The sequence below is a fragment of the Halichoerus grypus genome, chromosome 5 (assembly GCF_964656455.1).
Source record: "Halichoerus grypus chromosome 5, mHalGry1.hap1.1, whole genome shotgun sequence".
Classification (NCBI taxonomy): Eukaryota; Metazoa; Chordata; class Mammalia; order Carnivora; family Phocidae; genus Halichoerus; species Halichoerus grypus.
Window position 1 is genome coordinate 135,126,300 of NC_135716.1, and position 20,422 is coordinate 135,146,721.

Here is a 20,422-nt window from a genome sequence, read left to right on the forward strand (position 1 = left end):
TATTTCATAACAGCTTAATAAATACTCTGTGGCTAGAAGCATCCAGAGTATATAGTTAATTAGCTTTGTGTGTCTGAGGACCAGGGCTTTGAGGACAGCTCTTAAAGGGAAAAATACCCTGTTATGTCTTCAAACCATGTGATACCAGTGTTAAAATTCCTTACCCTGCTGTGAAACTTGGCAGTGCGATAAGACTTGGGTGACAGATTGTACACTGTGTAGTGGTCAAGATGTCTGGAATCCAAAAAGCTTCGGATGTCATCAACCTGATTCCTGAATCCTATGTCAACACTGTCCAGAGGAAAGGACATCACTAGGAGGGATCACAGAGAGAGAGAGATAGGTTAAACAGGTTTGCTATTGCCATGGGCAGACACTGCAAGCTGAGCTATTGAGCAGTTATTAAACATGAGAAACTTACCAATAATTCTGGAGGTAACATAAGTGAAGTCTAAATCTCCCTTCGTGTAGCTAAAAGCAAGACAGGAAAGGGTGCTCATTAAAATGATCCAAATATGCCAGGATTCCCCTCTCTCAATCACTTGCCCATTATGACTTGGACACTTCCGTCCAGTAGGCATTTAAACTTCCCTCAAGGCCTTCTCTCTAACAAAGAACAATCATTGAGAAAAGCAACCCACACCCTCAGGAGCATGAATCTACCACTCTGATATACCCCAATACCCTTTGTAGATGACACTTCATGAACAGAATCAATCTCAGAACAGGAAACACTGCTCATTCATTAACATGGATTATTCCAGCCTCTTTGCCTATGTGTGAATATCTCCTGTAAGTGTGAGCAGCTAGGGGGTAAGGAAGGAAGTGATGGAGAAATAAGGAACATCCCTTCTCTGCCTGCCAGGTCCTAGCTGGGGACTGCAGGTTAAGGGATACATTTTACCTTTGGACAAAGATTAAAATGTTGATTAATATTTTGGACTTGACATGTGAATTTATGATTCAAAACTGTATACTGTAACTTAAAGTGACCCTAGAATTTTCTAATACCTACAAATAAAAAAGAATTCACATGGCCTGCTTGTAAGAATTTTCATACAGTAACTCCACTAAACAAGGTCCGAAGGGCTATTAAGATACAAAAAACAATTGTTTCAATTATAATCCATGAGTATCGATTTTTCAGCTTGCATGTGCATTACTATCTCATTTAATTCTCAAACCAACCAGGGACATGAATCCTATCAGAGTATAAAAGTCAAGCTCAGAGAGGCTAAGTTGCCTAGGTCACATGGTTAACAAGAGCAGACAAGGCATGAGGACCCAGGATGCTGGATTCACAAGGCAGGGATGGCAACCACTATATTTTAACATAACACACTGGGTCCTCTGAGTCTGTGCTTGTCGCTTCTGAAGGTTTCAATGACATTGCTTGGTTGATCAGATTCCAGGCAATTATATCACACAGTTGTCAGTCCTTGAGCCAGAAAAGCAGTTGGCAGGTAACCAGATCCTTGGGGGGCATGGAGGTCCATTAACTCAGCTGGGAAGAATGCGCATACCTCGTAACAGACTGTATGACCCTGGAAGATGTGTCTTTGAGGGTATCTTTCAGGTTGTCCTTCAGGTTACTGAAGAGCCGCCCTGCACCCCCTTTCACCATGTCAAAGAGACCTCCCCCGTAGCTGGGCTCCATGTCTGGAGATGAGGCACCTGCCAATGCAAAACAGAAGTGGAGGTGATCTACAGACGACACAGTCTCTCCTCATGTCTAAAACATATGCAGACCGGACCAGACACTCCTGGAAGTGATGCCCACTCTCAGAACTGACTGACTCTGGGTTCTGGCAGTGCTGCAGGGCCTCAGAGACCCAGGGAAGTGCCTCGCTGTCTCAGGCACAGAAAGCTCGCAGGGCTGTAGCCATGAGCCACAGGCGCCCACTGAGCCCTTGAAATGTGGCTAGTCCGAATTGAGATGTGTTGCGAGTATGAAATACACAACAAATCCCAAAGATGGCACACACACACAAAAAGAATGTAAAAGATCTCGTTAATACTTTTTACATTGATTACATGTTGAAATGACAGTATTTTGGATATGCTGAATTGAATAGACAATACTATTAATTTCACCTACCCCTTTTTATTTTTAATGTGACTACCAGAACAATTTAAATTGTACATGTGGCCCGCATTATACTTCTTTCGGACAGTGCCACATCAGAGGAAGAGCAGCTTAGAAGTGGGTCCAGGGGCCTCCTCTGCCCTTAGATGGAGCCGACAGTGTTAGAAGACTCATCCCATGGCTATCCCTCCAAGTCATTCTTCACTTCCATCATGGAAAATAGTTTCTCCAGGGCCTTTATAACAGTTTTTAGGATGCACGGTGATCATCAGTGTTATTTGTCAAGTATTCCAGTTTTTCTTTCCTCACAGATTCACAGAATTGTACTTTCTGGCCCCTTGTGGTTAGCTCTAGCCAAGTTTCTCCATCTTGGCACTATTGACATTTAAGGCCAACTACCTCTTTGCTGTGGCGGGGGAAGGGGGGGGTGCTGCCCTGTGCACTGCAGGGTATTAAAGCAGCATCCCTGGCCCCAAGCTACTAGATAGCACCACTAGCACCCCACTTCTGCCAGCTGTGACAATCCAAATTGTCTGCAGATATGGGTACGTATCCCCGGGGTGGGGGGGCAAAATTACCAGTTGAAAACCACTGCTCTAGTCTATGATATGTGATGATATGTGTGTGGATGTATTGTGTGTCATTTTCAGTTAGAGCACTTAACTGTGAGTATGAAACTCTCCTTAGTTCTTATTCCCTCTCCGTGTCTCTGTCTCTGTCTCTCTCTCTTTGCCCTAGCAACTGGCAGGGTTTGAGACCACGGCTGTACTCCGGGGTCCTGGAGTAAGAAGCTGTGTAGCACAGCTCCCAGCTGACTTTTGATGAATATATAACACGAGTGACCAATAACCCTTTATTATTAGAAATGCCCCCATTCTCACTGTGGGAATGTTCCTTACCAGAGCACAACTCTGCTTATAAAAGTTGATACAGGAAGAAAGTAGGAACCTGTGTAGAGGAGGCTAGTGTGAACAACGGCTGGGTAGTCTATTCAGCCTAGCGGTCAAGAGCATGAGTCATTCTCACCTGGGTTCTGGCCCAGCCTTGCTACTCCTAACTGGGTGATCTTGGGAAGTAACTGTCTTCATAAGCCTCTTCCTAACTCTAAAATTGGGATAAAAATAGTGCCTTCTTCATAGGGAAAGGTTAAATGAGTGCATATAAAACGATTAGTAGAGTACCTAATATATCTAGGGGTCAACAGATTGTAGCTAACTATTATTATGCCACATCCTGAAATTCCTATGTTGATATTTTCAATCTTTGTTCACTTTTCAACTATATAATGACATCCCTTCTTTTTTAAAAATTACAATATTTATAATGCACTTTAAAATATGTTAAGATAGATCTCATGTTAAGTATTCTTCTCAAAAAAAGAAACTACAAAGGAGCACAAGGAGATTTTTAGAGGTTGTGGTAATAGCATCATAAGTATATGAATATGTTTGAAGTCATCAGAATGTATAATTAAATGTGTGTAATTTTTGCATATCAGTTATACCTCAATAAAGCTAAAAAAAAATAAATTGTAAGAGAAAGGAAAGTTGGAGGAGGAATCTATAGATTAAAATGTCTTAAAAGACAAGTCAACCAAGCAGAATGTGTGGCTCTTGTTTGGAACTTAATCCAAACAAACTATAAAAAATTAATCACATTTATGGGACAACTGGAATTTGGGCACTTACTGAGTATTTGATATTAAGGATTTATTGTTACTTTTTTAGGAGTAATAATGATATTGTAGTTACATTCAACAACAGTCCTCACTTTATCGGAATAAATACTGAAACACTTATAAATGAAAAATTGCAATATTTAAGATTTTAAAAATAAACAAAAGATAAAAGATTTGTGTAATAGGAACTAAAATTACTAACATTTATATAGCACTATCTGCTGGGTATTATTCTAAGCATTTTGCCTATATTTACTCATTTAATCCTCAAAGCATATCTGTGAAGCAGATACTATTATTATTTTCTTTCATAGATCTGAAAACTGAGGCACAGAGCTTAAGGAACTTGTCTAAGGGTACACAGCTAGTAAGTAAATGGCAGGGTTGGGATTTGAGCCTTAGGCAACCCTTCCAATCACATCCCTCTTCCTTTCCCTAATGCTGTTCTGATTTTCATATGTACCATTCCAAATAATTTTTAAACATTTATTACATATGTAGGTATCCATAAGCAACACATTAATATTGTTTTCCATGTTTTAAAGCTGTATATAAATGGTTTTGTCTGCAATTTTATTTTTTTCATTCACCATGGTTTAAAATTCATCTATTATGGTGTTTACCTGTAACTTTAGCTCACTTAAAGTATGATCCATTACCCCACTGATGGACACTAAGGTCGTTTACCATAACAATGTGGTTATGAACACATTGCTTTGATTATATATGGGAAATTCTCTCTAGGTTATATTTAAGAGTAAAATTTGTTAGTAAGAAGGGTGTGCACATTTTCAGGTCTCTAGATACCGACAAATCATTTCCCAAAGCAGTCATATCAGTCTAAACCCCTACTAGCAGTGCAATACAACATTTGGTATCGTCAGACTTTAAAATTTTTACCAATCTGGTGAGTGTGAAGCAATATCTCATTTTGGTCTTGTTTTGTGCTTTCCCTGATTAGTGAGTTGTGTATCGTTTATTGTGTTTATTGGCCAGGCAGCTGTTCTTTTAATCATACTTCAGGTTCCCACTAAATTCCTATGTAGCATCTGGATGTTCACATATATGCCTACAAATACATGTTGACTACTATGTACTTTCATCCTGATCACAAGATGCATTAATGCCTAAATCACCATTACGCATCTATTTAAAAAGACAGCTCTATCAGAAACTGCAAAGCACAATCAATGGTGGTGAATAAACAAATGAATGGACACACGGACAAACATGAACGATGTCTACCACTGACTGAGTTCCCCTATGTACCAGGAACTCCATTTGGACTTTTATGTTAGTACAATTTCACACAGGTGGAAAGGAGGGTGTTTATTATCTCCATTTTATACGTGAAGAAATGGAGGCTCAAAGAAGGGAAGAACTCTCCTAAAATCTCGGCTAACTAGTGGCAGAGCTGGAGATTCAAGCCCAGATCTGCACAATCCGAAGCCTCGACTACTTGTACCATTTCCCACTATTCTATGGCTCCGTATCAGCTCCATTCTAACAGTTGTCCTTGATTCGGTCTTACCTGCCTGATGCACAACCACCCCTCTCCTATTCCTTGCTCTCTTCCATCTCCCACCTTTCATCTGGCTGCTCTTGGCAGCAGATGTCCCCACAATAAACACTCCCATAAATCACTGCATCTGTCAGACCAACCAAACCAATCTCATTATGTAGGCAGACAGCCTGGGTCACCCCCACTGCTTCACAGCCCTAAATAAAATGCCAGGAATTGGTCTGAAGGGCAGCCCCAAAGATTAGGGCTAGAACCACAGATCTGAGAACGTCCTCTTGGGCTCTGTTTCCCTAAGACATAGGGCATATTATTTCCCTTTAAACACATCCTCACATAAAAATCTGTATCGTGTTTTCATTTTCAATATATGGAGGACAGGGTGGTATAAAATGTTTATACTTCTCCCATTTCTATCCCAAGTTTCCACTTCAGCCTGAATACCCTTGTTATATACCACTCTTCTAAGAGATAACATCAAACTGATTATTCAGGCCTCTCTGTGACTCTCAATTTTGTGCTGGAACAGAACTCCATGGTACCAGCCTATTAAAAGGATATAAATATCCGGTGATTATCTAAAAATCAGACTCGCCATCTCTAAGGTTGTATGCACTGTTTATTAGAAACTTGGAGCCCTACAGAAACCAGAACCATTTGTCAGAGTCTGTCTGTCCCCTTGATATGCCCCTATTATACGTCAAACTAGCCAGGACACAAAAAGGAGAGGAGGGACGTTATCTGAATTTGCCCTAACGGTTCTTTTAGGTAGAATGTATTCTGGTTTTCCCTGATGAGCTACATGAGGGCAGGAAGCATAGATTCTCCAAAGGATATGTGAGTCTCAGCTAAGAGAAGGAGCAGAGAGGCTTCAAAACCATGACACAGCACAGAGGGAAATGGTGTAGTCAGAAAGTAGTATGAAAAGAAAAAAAAAAAAAAAAAAAGAAAGAAAGTAATATGTAGGAGAAAAATAATGGCTGTTGTAGGTCAGGGGCTGACAAACGACAGCTCATAGGCCAAATCCAGTCTGATGCCTGTTTTTGTACAGTCTGTGAAATAAGGGTGGCTTCTACATTTGTAAATGATTGAAAAAAGTCAAAAGAAAAAAATGTTTAATAAGGTGAATATGATTCAAAGGTCAAATTTCAACGTCTATAAGTAAAGTTTTATTAGAATACAACCACACTCATTCCTTTACACATTGCCTATGGGTGTTTTCATGCTACAATAACAGAGTTGAGTAGTTGTGACAAAGACCTGATGACCCACAAAGTCTAAAGTATTTAGTATTTGGCCCTTTACAGAAGAAGTTTTCTAATCCCTGCACTAGCTGGTTGAAAAGACTAGCATTCTTAAGAATCCAAATCTTGCCACCTCAGACATATTTCTAAATGCTTTGACTACATGGCAACTAGTGGGAACACACCCTGAGTTTCCTAAAGGGTCTTCAGGGATTTGTGGGTCTTAGAAGGTGGGAGTGGGGAGGTCAGACTTGATGGAACATGAGAGTGCCATCCAAAGAGAAAGATCCACCTCTGTGCCTCGAAGGCTCCAAGTAGGTAGATTCTTGTTCTATGATGTCTTGTCATTTTTTTTTTAAGATTTTATTTATTTGACAGAGAGAGACACAGCGAGAGAGGGAACACAAATAAGAGGAGTGGGACAGGGAGAGGGAGAAGCAGGCTTCCCGCCGAGCAGGGAGCGTGATGCGGGGCTCGATCCCAGGACCCCGGGATCACGACCCGAGCTGAAGGCAGATGCTTAACGACTGAGCCACCCAGGCGCCCCTTGCATTTTTTTTTAAGATTTTATTTATTTAAAATGTCTATGCTGCCCAGAGCAATCTATACCTTCAATGCCATCCCGATCAAAATTCCAATAACATTTTTCAAAGTGCTGGAACAAACAATCCTAAAATTTGTATGGAATCAGAAAAGACCCCGAATTGCCAAGGAAATGTTGAAAAAGAAAAACAAAGCTGGGGGCATCACGTTGCCCGATTTCAAGCTATATTACAAAGCTGTGATCACCAATACAGCATGGTACTGGCGCAAAAACAGACATATAGACCAATGGAACAGAATAGAGAACCCAGATATGGACCCTCAACTCTATGGTCAAATAATCTTTGACAAAGCAGGAAAAAACATGCAATGGAAAAAAGACAGTCTCTTCAATAAATGGTGCTGGGAAAATTGGACAGCCACATGCAGAAGAATGAAACTCGACCATTCTCTAACACCATTCACAAAGATAAACTCAAAGTGGATGAAAGACCTCAATGTGAGACAGGAATCCATCAAAATCCTAGAGGAGAACATAGGCAGTAACCTCATAGGCAGTAACCTCTTTGACATCGGCCACAGCAACTTCTTTCAAGATACATCTCCAAAAGCTAGTGAAACAAAAGCAAAAATGAACTTTTGGGACTTCATCAAGATAAAAAGCTTCTGCACAGCAAAGGAAACAGTCAACAAAACAAAGAGGCAACCCACAGAATGGGAGAAGATATTTGCAAATGACACTACAGATAAAGGGCTGGTATCCAAGATCTATAAAGAACTTCTCAAACTCAACACCCAAAAAACAAATAATCAAGTCAAAAAGTGGGCAGAAGAGATGAAAAGACACTTCTCTGAAGAAGACATACAAATGGTTAACAGACACATGAAAAAATGTTCATCATCATTAGCCATCAGGGAAATTCAAATCAAAACTACATTGAGATACCACCTTATACCAGTTAGAATGGCAAAAATGGACAGGGAAAGAAACAACAAATGTTGGAGAGGTTGTGGAGAAAGGGGAACCCTCTTACACCGTTGGTGGGAATGCAAGTTGGTACAGCCACTTTGGAAAACAGTGTGGAGGTTCCTCAAAAATTTAAAAATAGAGCTACCCTATGACCCAGCAATTGCACTCCTGGGTATTTACCCCAAAGACACAGATGTAGTGAAAAGAAGGGCCATATGCACCCCAATGTTCATAGCAGCAATGTCTGCAATAGCCAAACTGTGGAAAGAGCCGAGATGCCCTTCAACAGATGAATGGATAAAGAAGATGTGGTCCATATATACAATGGAATATTACTCAGCCATCAGAAAGGATGAATACCCAACTTTTACATCAACATGGATGGGACTGGAGGAGATTATGCTAAGTGAACTAAGTCAAGCAGAAAAAGTCAATTATCATATGGTTTCACTTATTTGTGGAACATAAGAAATAGCATGGAGGACACTAGGAGAAGGAAGGGAAAAATAAGAGGGGGGAGGAAATTGGAGGGAGAGATGAACCATGACAGACTATGGACTCTGAGAAACAGGGTTTTAGAGGGGAGGGGGGATTGGTTAGCCCGGTGATGGGTATTAAGAAGGGCACGTACTGCATGGAGCACTGGGTGTTATATGAAAACAATGGATCGTGGATCACCACATCAAAAACCAATGATGTATTGTATGGTGACTAACATAACATAATAAAATTTAAAAAAAAAAGATTTTATTTATTTACTTGAGGGAGAGAGAGCACAAGTTGTAGGGAGAAGCAGACTCCCCACTGAGCAGGGAGCCCATTGCAGGGCTTGATCCCAGGACCCCAGGATCATGACCTGAGCCGAAGGCAGATGCTTAACCAACTGAGCCACCCAGATGCCCCTGTCTTGTCATTTTAAAATCTAAGCCCACCAAAGACAAGCACTAGAGAACTGCACCCTGCCCCATGTCATTTCTAAGGATGTAATATCCAACTTTTCCCTGGGATTCCTAATTTAGGAGACAAGACACAGCCTCCCATCCCTCCCAAGTCATGGGAACTCACCACATATAGAACCTGACTAGTTCTCACTTACAGAGCGACACAAAGTTTGTATCCCTGGGAGAGAATCTCTGCTTCCCACTGGACTGCGAGTTAGCTATTTTCTCTGTATTTATATCATGCTTCATTCCAAAAAAGATTTGAGGTGATTTGATAGTTATTTGGAATAGAATATGTTTTTAAGAAGATTAGCACAAATGTTAAGGCTGGTCTTATCTGCCTTAATGTAATAGGAAAAGTAGGTGTGGCTACTTTTCATTAATATCTTACTGATTTGTCAGCCATAAGCAAAATGCTATGAGAAGTACTATGAGAGAGGAAGGAAAATGTTGACAAAGGCCTGACCATGATGCACTGCGGTCATTCTCCATGTATGCCCCTACTGCTCATACAATATATGTGTCCATGACACCCTAGGCTGCAGATAATTTCGCTTGGTGACCCCTAAAAAAGGATGCTCCCCCATAAAGTACTGTCATCAAAAGAAAAGAACAGTATGCAAAGATTCAGCAAACCACGTGTTCACTGAGGTATTGTTTATAATGGCAAGAGACTATAAATATATTTCTCCACAGTAAGAGAAGTGGTTGAGTACCTCTAACAATGCTACATAATTAGCTATTTAAAACCAGTCTGTGGGGCGCCTGGGTGGCTCAGTCAGTTAAGCATCTGCCTTTAGCTCAGGTCATGATCCCGGAGTCCTGGGATGGAGTCCCACATCGGGCTCCCTGCTCAGCGAGGAGTCTGCTTCTCCCTCTGCCCTTCACCCTGCTCATGCTCTCTCTTTCTCTCTCTCAAATAAATAAATAAAATATTTTTTAAAAAAAGAATAAAAAAACAGTTTGTAGAAGAGTACAGATGCTCATGACAAAGAACTAAGTGGAAAATAAGCAGGATACAAAACACACACACACTACAATCCTGTTTTTGCAAGAGAAAATTATTTGAGTTTCGAGGAAGAATTCAGATGATTTAATAAAATAAAAATAAAATAAAAATAACAAGTCAAACTTACTGAATGCCAACTAGGTACCAGGCACTACTCTAAATTCTTTATATGTAGTATTTAATCTTCACAACCACCCTGTGAAGGAGATACCATTGCTGTCCCCGTTTTCCACCTGAGGAAATTGAAGCAAAGACACATCAGTGACCCACCCCAGGTCCCAAAGTTAGCGAGGCAGAATTTGTACTTAGACAGGCTGCTTCACAGTCTCAGCTCTTACTGCTACATTTTCAAAAATAGCTACAGCAATTATATCTAAGTAAGAGAATGGTAAGTGATTTTTTTGTTGTTGAACTATAATTTCTAAATTTTGTATAATTTACATTAATAAGTTTTACAACAAAAAACAAGTTATATAAAATAAAGACAACAGCCAAATGCTATGCTGCTAAGGTTCAATATGTTGGTTCTCAGAGGCTGGAGAGATCTCCTTCCTCTGTGCACAATTCATTGGAGTTCACGGCCACAGAACGGTTTCTCGGCTCAGCCTGTGAGACGGAGGCAAATGCTGCCCACAAGCCCTATGCGGAGCCTTAACTCCAAGTGGGATGGGAACTTGCCGGGAACGTCCTTCAGTACCTGACTCTTTTTCTAAGACCTGAGACCCTGCTTCATCATGGTAGTGACTGTCTCAGCTCTGCTGTGAATACTCAAGCTAATCCAGTACATTAGGACAAGAAAAGGATGGCAAAGGACTCTTGGCAAAATTGAAGTTCTTGGGATATGAGCTTTCCTCAGTGGGTCCTCTGAGCCTCCACAAAGACTCTTCTAGGAGCATCCCCTTTCCCATTTCTGGAACATCTCTGTCATCCAGGTCTAGTCACTGTGAGGTATTATTTCATAGTGTTCAGAATCAGCCTGTTTGAGGAGTGACTGATAACCTGAATGCTGGCATGATGATCTGTTCATATTCTTGCTCCTTTTCACCAATGGGGCAGATTTTTCTGTAGTTATTTAAGTGTCATAATGCTATAAATGTCCTTTCCTGGCTTCTACAAAGTTGGGACCTTGCAGAGATGCACTATTAGCTCCTATCCTAGGAAAATGCTATTCCTTCTCCACAACACTCAGCAAGAAGCAGAGAACTAGTGTCATCACCATAGAAAGCTTCCTCCTCGTTTATAGCAGACTTTTCAGCTCTTGGCTTCCCACAATTAGAGAAATGGATCACATGAGGATAATAACTAGATCTACCATGAAAAAGCCCACTGCCTTGGCTTCCAGAATCAAAAGCTGCTTACACCTCATTCCTCATACACCCTAGTTCAGGGCAGCTTAGAAAAAAGCAGGACACTGGGGAGAGAGGTTTTGACTGGAGACTTCATTTTTCTACCTAAAAACTCTGTGGCCTTAAGCATGATATTGTACTCTTCTCAGACCTCTTCTCCCTCTGTAAATGGGAACAAATTGAGAACAAAAACTTCCCTACATGCCTCTTGGTGTCAAAAGGATCAAGTGAGACCATGCATGTCAATGTGATTTTTTTTTTAAAGATTTTATTTATTTGAAAGAGAGAGAGTGCAAGCGTGCACATGGGGGGTGGGGGGTCAAAGGGAGACGAGGAAGCAGGCTCCTCGCTAAGCAGAGAGCCTGATGCAGGGCTCGATCCCAGGACCCTGAGATCATGACCTGAGCCGAAGGCAGACACTTAACCAACTGGGCCACCCAGGCACCTAATGTGATTTTTTAAAATTTATTTATTTAAGTAATCTATACACCCATCATGGGGCTCGAACTCATGACCTTGAGATCAAGAGCCATATATGTTCTATCAACTGAGCCAGCCAGGCACCCCTAATGTGATTTTTAAGTAGTGAGATTTTCTAAAACAATCAGGAATTTTTATTTTCTTAGAAATTCAGCTCTTGTGTAAATGAGTCATTGGGTTGCCTGCCACAATATACCCAAGAATCCAAGTAGAAATAATAATTTCACAGAAGAAATAAATAAATAACATTAAAAACAAAACAAACAAACAAATATAACAGTCCCTATGCCAACAAGAGGCTAGGAATGGGACATAGCCACCACAGTCATATATAGGCCTTAAGCAACTAGAACTGGTTTGGATCCAGCTTCTGCTACAGCTGGATGAGCAGCCAGAAGTTAAGTAACTAATCCAAGTCTTGACTTCCTTATCTGTAAAATGGAAGCACTAATAGAATATCACGTGGGATTGTGGTGAGGATCATGCAAGAATACTCTGTAAGCCCTTAGCATAACACCTGGTGTGTTGCATGCACTTAATAAATGACAGCTACCAGGTGGCTCTGGGGAATGGAAAGAATGAAGCTAGGGAAAAGGCTGTCTCCAGCAAAGTTACGCAGCCTTAGCACAAACAGGCCATGCTGCTCCGTTTCAGGGTTGTTGAAGACGGGACAAGGACAGAACCTCTTTTCGGAGCTTCAGCTACAGCACCTATAAACTCTTCCCCTTCAGTAGTTCAGAATCCTGAATGCTGAATAGAGGTGAACTTCTTCCTAGTTCTGGGATTCCCTCTTCTCATCTTGAAGTTATCTGGGGCCAAGTATGGGAAACCATTATGTGTTACTTGCATGACTAATAACCAGGTTCACACAGATTCAGTAGTCCTGGATTTTGAAATACTGAAATCCTTTGTACTGCTTGGCACACAGTATGAGCTATTAAAACTACCAGTCACTTGTAAAACTACAAGCCATCGCACCGCAGCCTTCCTAGACACGGACAGATCTGCTCGCTGCTCGACAGACCATGCGGGTAGAGGCCTGGGTGTGTGCAGCTCCCACCAGCAGTTCCAGAGGAGCTCAGCACTGGAAGGCACAGGCCACAGAGCAGGTGATGCCAATGATTCAGGCCTTGAGGACCCAAACCATGTAGGAAGCACTGGTATCTGCCGGCAACACAGCCCTGACAAATCAACAGCACGTTCAGCCCTTCTTTGGGTGGAATAAGGTGCTAGAGCGCATTACAATCAACTTAATCGGGAAGTTGCTGGAAGGAGTTGGTGCCATTCCCCATGTCAAATGATGGCTCAGAAATGGTGACAATTTAGCTAGTGAAAAGAACACTCTAGAGAATGTCTAAAATCAACAACAGAAAAGTAAACATTAGAATGATAATTTATGCTATGAATATTATCACCTGCTAAGCAGTTATATGTGCATATTTGTTTAGAGAATAAAAGGGGGCTATACTTTACATTTGATATGTATGCTTATATATTAATTTATATTATCATACCAGTTAAGTATTTTATTATCCCTCCAGATGCCATAAAGTCACCATGTTCAGTATTTCTGTACCCATTCTTCAGGATTTTAATGAGACAAGCAGCCCCAGCAACCTCTTGAGCCATGTGGCCATGGGAGAATCACAGACTTATGATCTCAGAGAATATAAAACCTGGGGAATGAATTAGATGATTCCCTAAGTCCCCTCCCACCCCGTTCTAAAACTCTTTGACACTATCATCATTTTTATTATTATTTTGTTTTAAGATTTTATTTATTTTTTTGAGAGAGAGAGAGAGCAAGAGAGAGAGTACAAGCTGGGGGGGGGGGGAAGGGCAGATGGAGGGAGATGCAGGCTCTCCACTGAGCAGAGAGCCCAACATGGGGCTCTATCCCAGAACCATGGGATCATGATCTGAGCCAAAGGCAGATGCTTAACTGAGACACCCAGGCACCCCACTATCATCATTTTTAAAAGGCCATCTATTGGAAAAAGGAACCCTCGTGCACTGTTGGTGGGAATGTAAACTGGTGCAGCCACTATGGAAAACAGTATGGAGGTTCCTCAAAAAATTAAAAACAGAAATACCATATGATCCAGTAATTCACTAATGTTTGCCCAAAGAATATGAAAACATTAATTCAAAAATATTTATGTACCCCTATGTTTATTGCAGCATTATTTATAACAGCCAAATTATAGAAGCAGCCCAAGTATCGATAGATGAATGGATAAAGATGTGGTGTATACACACAATGGAATCTTACTCAGCCATAAAAAAGAATGAAATCTTGTCACTGGCAATGACATGCATGGATCTAGAGAGTATAATGCTAAATGAAACATGTCAGAGAAAGACAAATACCATATGATGTCACTCATATGTGGAATTTGAGAAATAAAACAAATGAACAAAGAACAAAAGAGACAAACCAAAAAACAAACTCTTAACTACAGAGAGCAAGCTGATGGTTACCAGAGGGGTGGTGGGTTGGGGGATGGGTGAATTAGGTGAAGGGGATTAAGAGTACACTTACCATGATGAGCACTGAGTAATGTATAGAATTACTAAATCACTATAATGTACACCTGAAACTAATATAACACTATGTTAACTATAATGGAATTTTTTAAGGCTATCTATTAAACACATACTCTAGACTAGGCACTCTACTGAGCAGTTTCCATAAACTACTGAGTTAGACCCTCACATTAAGCACAGTAGCAGGTGGGAGTCCCACTAAGGAAATGGAAGCTTTGGTGAAGTTTAGTAACAGTCGTAGCAGAATGAGATGGGACCCCAGTTTGGCTGGATCCAAAGCCTCTGCCCTTACCCACCTCTCATCCTGCCTTCTTTTATAAGAACTTTGTCTCTCATGGTCCCATTCTCCCACCTCACTTTGCACCCCCATCCTAGGATTCGGAGCAGTCTGACTTAAATCAGAATTATTTATAAGTGGGTCTGACCCACCACATTCAATCCCAGTGATTCTGGGTCTTCAATAACAGGGATAACATTTCACTTCTCCATAGCCCCCTAAAATCTTACCAAAATACCTTTATACAGTAAGCACTCAATAAATGTATGTGAAACTGGGCTGCTATAGGATACAGGAATTAGGGAGAAGAGGGAAGGGATGGCAGGGAAGAACAAGCAGATCAACTTGGCAGAGACTTGGTCTTTGCCTAAATGTAGGCAGCAAATATAACCAGATGCTTTTCCCGTCTCCCCACACCTCTCTGATTTTCTAATTGCACCCACTGACCATGCTTGCTTGAGAGATGGGGATTTCATGAAACTCAACAAGAGCTTTATTGTATGGAAGACTAATACTTGACAAAAAGGCCAAGGAGAAATTTTTATATTCAGTTAGATAAGAGGAGTTAAAGAAGTAACCATCACTAGTTACTCTTTCCTGAAAAAAATCCAAGATATAAAGAAAAGGATGATGAGACGAGAAAGAATGAGAAATGCAATCCAAGAGAAGATTGCAGTGAGATCAAAATTGACTGTGTGTAGAATAAAAGCAAGGCACGGGGTTGGTGCTAGGGAAATTCCAGCTGAATGGATATAACACATTTTGTTCCTTCATGGGTCATTGGAATCAGGCTACAGTTGTCAGTCCAATTTCTATTCTGTAAACTCTCATATAAAACAATGGATACATGGATATGGCTTAATTTGTTTCAACAAATATTTCAAGTAATTATAGTGTACCAGAAAAACAGATCTATGTGAAAGATCTTTTTATGTGAAAGATCTTTACTCTCCCAACACTTTAGCCAAATAAAGAGCTTCACCATTATGAAATAGCAATGATCAAATCTATTTAGCAAGAAGATCAGAACACCCAAGAGAACTCTGAAGAAATAGAAAGGGTTCTGCCCACCACATGGCCTCTCAACTCCAGGAAGCAAGGGTTTATCAATTTTTTTTCTCCCTTCTCTAACCAAAAGGTCAGGGCTTAAATTGCATTAAATAGACTATGACATTTCTCTTAATGACTAGCCTTCTTGCCTGAAACAGAGAAAACATCCTCACTGTTATCTGACCCTGTCTGTGATGGAGGACAGAGATAGCAAGAGACCTGCTTAAAAATAATGCAAAGAAAAAATCAAGCAAAAGTCTTCTTTACAACATTTCAGTTCTTTTAATTGGAGAGGGAAGACAATAGGAGCCTCAAAAGGTGGCCGAGAGAACTCTAACAGTCCTCCCAAATAAACCCCAGATACACGTAGAATCTTATAAAAGCACGATGTTTGTTGTTCAAATGCAGCCCTAAGAGGAGCTTCTCAACCCCTTTCCTTCCCATGAGACTGTATCCTCTTAGCTCTTCCTAGACAGAGATTCTGGAGCTGCTACTGCAAGCAGACTTTTTAGAGAAAGATCCAATCATTGCTCTCAGGAGCAGCAACTATCGTGGATGGATACTGTTTGTTGTTAATAAAATCAGGGTCATTGTGTATATACTACATACCACACAAACACACATGGATGCCACACAGAGCCAAGAGAGCCTTCCTACATGCTAAGCTCTATACTCCAAACATACACTATCCCACACTGTATGGAATGATATTTTTGCTCTTATTTTTCAGATAAGGAAATTGTGTCTCAAAGAGGTAGACTCATTCACACAGGGTTACTTAGCTAGGACATACAAATGTCTATCTGATGAGAAGACCCATGCTTTTTTCATTTCATCAGGCACAGTCGGATAGATACACACAGTCACAGAGGTGGAAGTCCTGCTTGGGCCATGAGAGGAAGCAACTCACTCATAACATTTCAACACTCAAGGGGGTATTAGTAACATATTCCCATGCCTCAAACAGATGCACCAGAAAGATAAAATGATTTTCTCCAAACACAGTTACAAGTAACTTAAAAAAAAAAAAAACAAACAGCTTTATTGACATTTATAAAATTGAAACACCATAAACTTCACATAATTAAAATGCAAACACTGGATAAGTCTTTACGTATATGTGTGTGGATGTGTATGCATGCGCATGCACACACATACACGCATGCACCTTTAACTCCAAAGCTTATATCCTTATTGTCATACACTTGTATAGAGTCCAGACTGTTTGGGAAAAGATAAGACAAACATAGGAATCACCATAAAATACAACCCTTGGTCCCATGGGACTGTCTCCCTTGCCAAGGCCATTCTCTGCTAAAGTGCAGTGTTGTGCTAAGAAGCAAGGACCATGCTCAATCACTCAGGACAAGTCAGAATGAGAACTCTTACGCATAACCATGAATCACAGAGCTCAAGGGAGGGATCAACTAATATGTGCAATAAAGAATCCTGGGATTTTAGAGCTGGAAGGACAACTGCACAAGAAATTTTCATTTGCGTGTATATATGTGATGGTGAGGTTGAAAGGAAGGGAGGGAAGGGGGAAAGGAGTAAGAGACAGAGATGTAATTCCAGTTTCTAAGGTTTTCATTCAGATTTACATATATATATCATACATGTTATATATATAACTTTTTGTTATATCCTTGTTGTATAACATATAAAAATACATAGAATTACATAATAATATAAGATGTATGTAACACAGAGGTCATACTCAATATGGAAAATCCATATTCAGTCATGTTCAATATGGAAAATTTGGGTACATAAAGATCCAGAGCATTAGAAAGAGAATAAATGGCTGAGAAATGAGGATGGGATTGGGGAGAAAGGGAGAAAAAAAAGAAATCTAGAATCAAACCAGGGAGGGGTCTGTGCAGTTTAAAGAGCACAAAGCAGTATGATTAATTCACTTCTCTGCACCTGAGGTCCACTAAAACCAAAGAAAACAGAATTGAAGCAGAGAAGAAAATAGAAAACAAACAAGAGACAGGGATGCCTGGGTGGCTCAGTTGGTTAAGCATTTGACTCTTGGTTTCAGATCATGATCTCAGGGTCGTGGGATTGAGCCCCATGTCGGGTTCCATGCTCAGCTTGGAGTCTGCTTATCCCTCTCCCTCCACTCCTCCCCTGCTCATGCTCGCTCTCTCACTCTCTCCCTCTCTCTCTCTCTCTCAAATAAATAAATAAATAAAATCTTTAAAAAATAAACAAACAGGAGTAACTGCTATTAATGTTTTGGAGAACGGTGTATCCTTGCTTTTTAGTTCTGCATTTTTATGTACATACACACATACATATTGTGTGTTCTCTGTACATGTACACAGAAGTAAGATCACACTATATGCAGTTTGGAACCTGCCATTTCTCCCACTTAACACTGAAAAGTAGTCTTCCAAGTCATCAATGTGTTCTTCTCTAATATCTCTCAGAGAGTTGCACCATAATTGTTAACTACTCTTCTCTTGTTCAGACTTACCAAATACTATTTATATATATACATATAAAGTGGACAGGAGTTCAGAAGTGCTTATGTCCAGTGTGAAGAGAGGGATACAGGTCACTGGAAGTAGGAAGGAGGAAGGCTTTAGGGAAGAGGTGGTATTTGATTTGCAGTTTGGGTGGAAATGGGTTGAAGGGACATAGATAAAAAGGAAAAGGATCGGGCACCTGGGTGGCTCAGTCAGTTAAGCAGCTGACTCTGGATTTTGGCTCAGGTCATGATCTCAGGGTCCTGGAATCCAGCCCCGCATCAGGCTCCACACTCAGTAGGAGTCTGCTTGAGGATTCTCTCTTCCTTTCCCTCACCCCCCCAACTCATTCTCTCTCTCTCTCAAATAAATAAATAAATCTTAAGGAAAAAAAAGGAAAAGGATCAAAACTGGGCACCAGTTATAACAGTCCTGGGGACCTTGCTAAGAGCACCGAGACACAGGCGTTCCAGTCTCCACTAAACAGATGAGGAAGCAAGGGGCACTGTGAGATGGTGAATAATGTGTCTGAGGCAAGTCCGGGAACAAGGAGATCCTGCAGGGAAACTGGGAACATGTGGAAGATGTATAGAAGGGGAGGGAGGCAAGACTGGAATGTGGTGGGTCCTCAGATCCCAGAAGGCTTGAAGGTCAAGCTAAAGAGCAAGAACTTTCACTTGCTCTTTGTACAACTGCTTGTGGAAACTGGTCCTCACACTTACATAACAAATGATAAAAAATGGTTATCAGCAGATTGTCAAGAAGCTGTTCCCAAAGCAGATTAATACTGCCTCAGACAAGTGGAATTCCCCAGGGATTGCACATCCTTTAGGACATATTTCAAAAGCCACTATTCCATCTGAGGGCACCTGAGGAAAATTTCAAAGTGGTACCTTTGGCACCTAATTCTTAAATAAATGTGTTAGCGGGAACCTCTGTAGTTAGGTCGTGCCAAGCATAAAGATGCTCAACGACGCTAAGTGACCTCTGAGTGAGGACACATCTAAATGCTAACTCAACAGGGAATGCAGACACATTCTGAAGGTGAACCTGGGACAAACAAAAGACCAAAACAAAACAAAGCAAAAAAAAAAGGCAACCAAACCAAACCATAGCAAGCATTGGGAAGAACATCTGCTACCTAAGTGCAAAGAAAACCTGCAACTCCTCTGCTTGGTCTCAAGGACAAAGCTTCCGGCATCGAGTTGGCTTGTGGAGACATTCTCATAAAGGTCTGACCATTACCGTTTCATGTGGGAAAACCCAACACTGTGCCAATTCAATCAAAGGCTATGACAGGAGTTGGCTTCTGTGCTTGGCCAGATTTAAGAGACAACGAGGGTCTGGGCTTGGCACAAAGCAGACATGGGCCAACTCTCTAAGCACACCCTTACCTGTTGGATAGTAGGTTGGTTCCTAACCTCTCTGTGGATCCCCTGCTTTAAAATAAATAAATAAATAAATGTCCCTCTATGTGCTACTTATTGCAAAGAGTATCAACTCAACAATAAGCACTCCTGGAATGCTAGTAAAAGGGAAGAAGCATTTGGTATAAATGATATGATGGAAAGGACCTAAGCTTTGCAAATAAGCAGATCTGGATTCATGACACTGACCTTCCTTATTTCCTGGGCAACAATGGGCAGGTTAATGAATCTCTCTAAGCCCCAGTTTCCTGAACTGTAAAATGGGGGCAGATAATATCTTCCTTCAATATATGTTATGAGGTTTAAATGAGATGATGATAGAAAGGCATCTGTCACCTGGAAGGTCATCATAGGTAGTATCTGCCCAGGCATGCCTATCTTCTTACTCCCCTAGGGGAAACTGCAGGAGATCCTATTGGGCAAATGACCTTGAGAAAGAGAAAGAAACAGGCACTTAGGAATGGTGTGCATCTAGAACTGCCAAGTTCTTCCATCAACTCAGTGGAAAGGCTACTTGCTATCTGTATAAACTTTAGGCAAAGGAAACGTCTCTGATACCTTCCTCATAGAATTATCACAGAGATTAAATCCACCATCTGCAAAAGCCTACTGTCCAGGACACTTAGAACTTAGTGAAAGGTAACTTAAGGCGGAGGTATATGGGGCGGCACTGAATTAACGTAACACTGCTCACGACAGATCACCAACCAGGACAGTGAAATCTTCTCCTTGTCTGGAGATTTTATCATACAGGAATTTGAACTAAACAGAGATCAGACATCCAGGAAACAGTCCTCAGTTGGAAATCCTTACATGTGGCCCCATGCTGCC

The 20,422-nt window shown here is 40.9% G+C and overlaps 1 protein-coding gene across 7 annotated transcripts in view; it reads right to left on the minus strand.

Annotated features, from left to right (window-relative positions):
• The window catches only part of DNAJC6 (DnaJ heat shock protein family (Hsp40) member C6), a 143,644-nt gene that overhangs the window by 48,315 nt on the left and 74,907 nt on the right, over positions 1–20,422 (minus strand). For 6 of the 7 annotated variants that reach the window (XM_078073005.1, XM_078073003.1, XM_078073004.1 and 3 more), the window contains 3 exons: positions 1,524–1,674; positions 422–471; positions 165–313 (listed from right to left, as the gene is read on the minus strand). In XM_078073005.1, the coding sequence (XP_077929131.1) occupies positions 165–313; positions 422–471; positions 1,524–1,674 (350 nt within the window). Of the gene's footprint in view, positions 1–164; positions 314–421; positions 472–1,523; positions 1,675–10,117; positions 10,138–20,422 lie in introns of those variants that run through there. The other variant, XM_078073008.1, reaches the window with a different exon arrangement.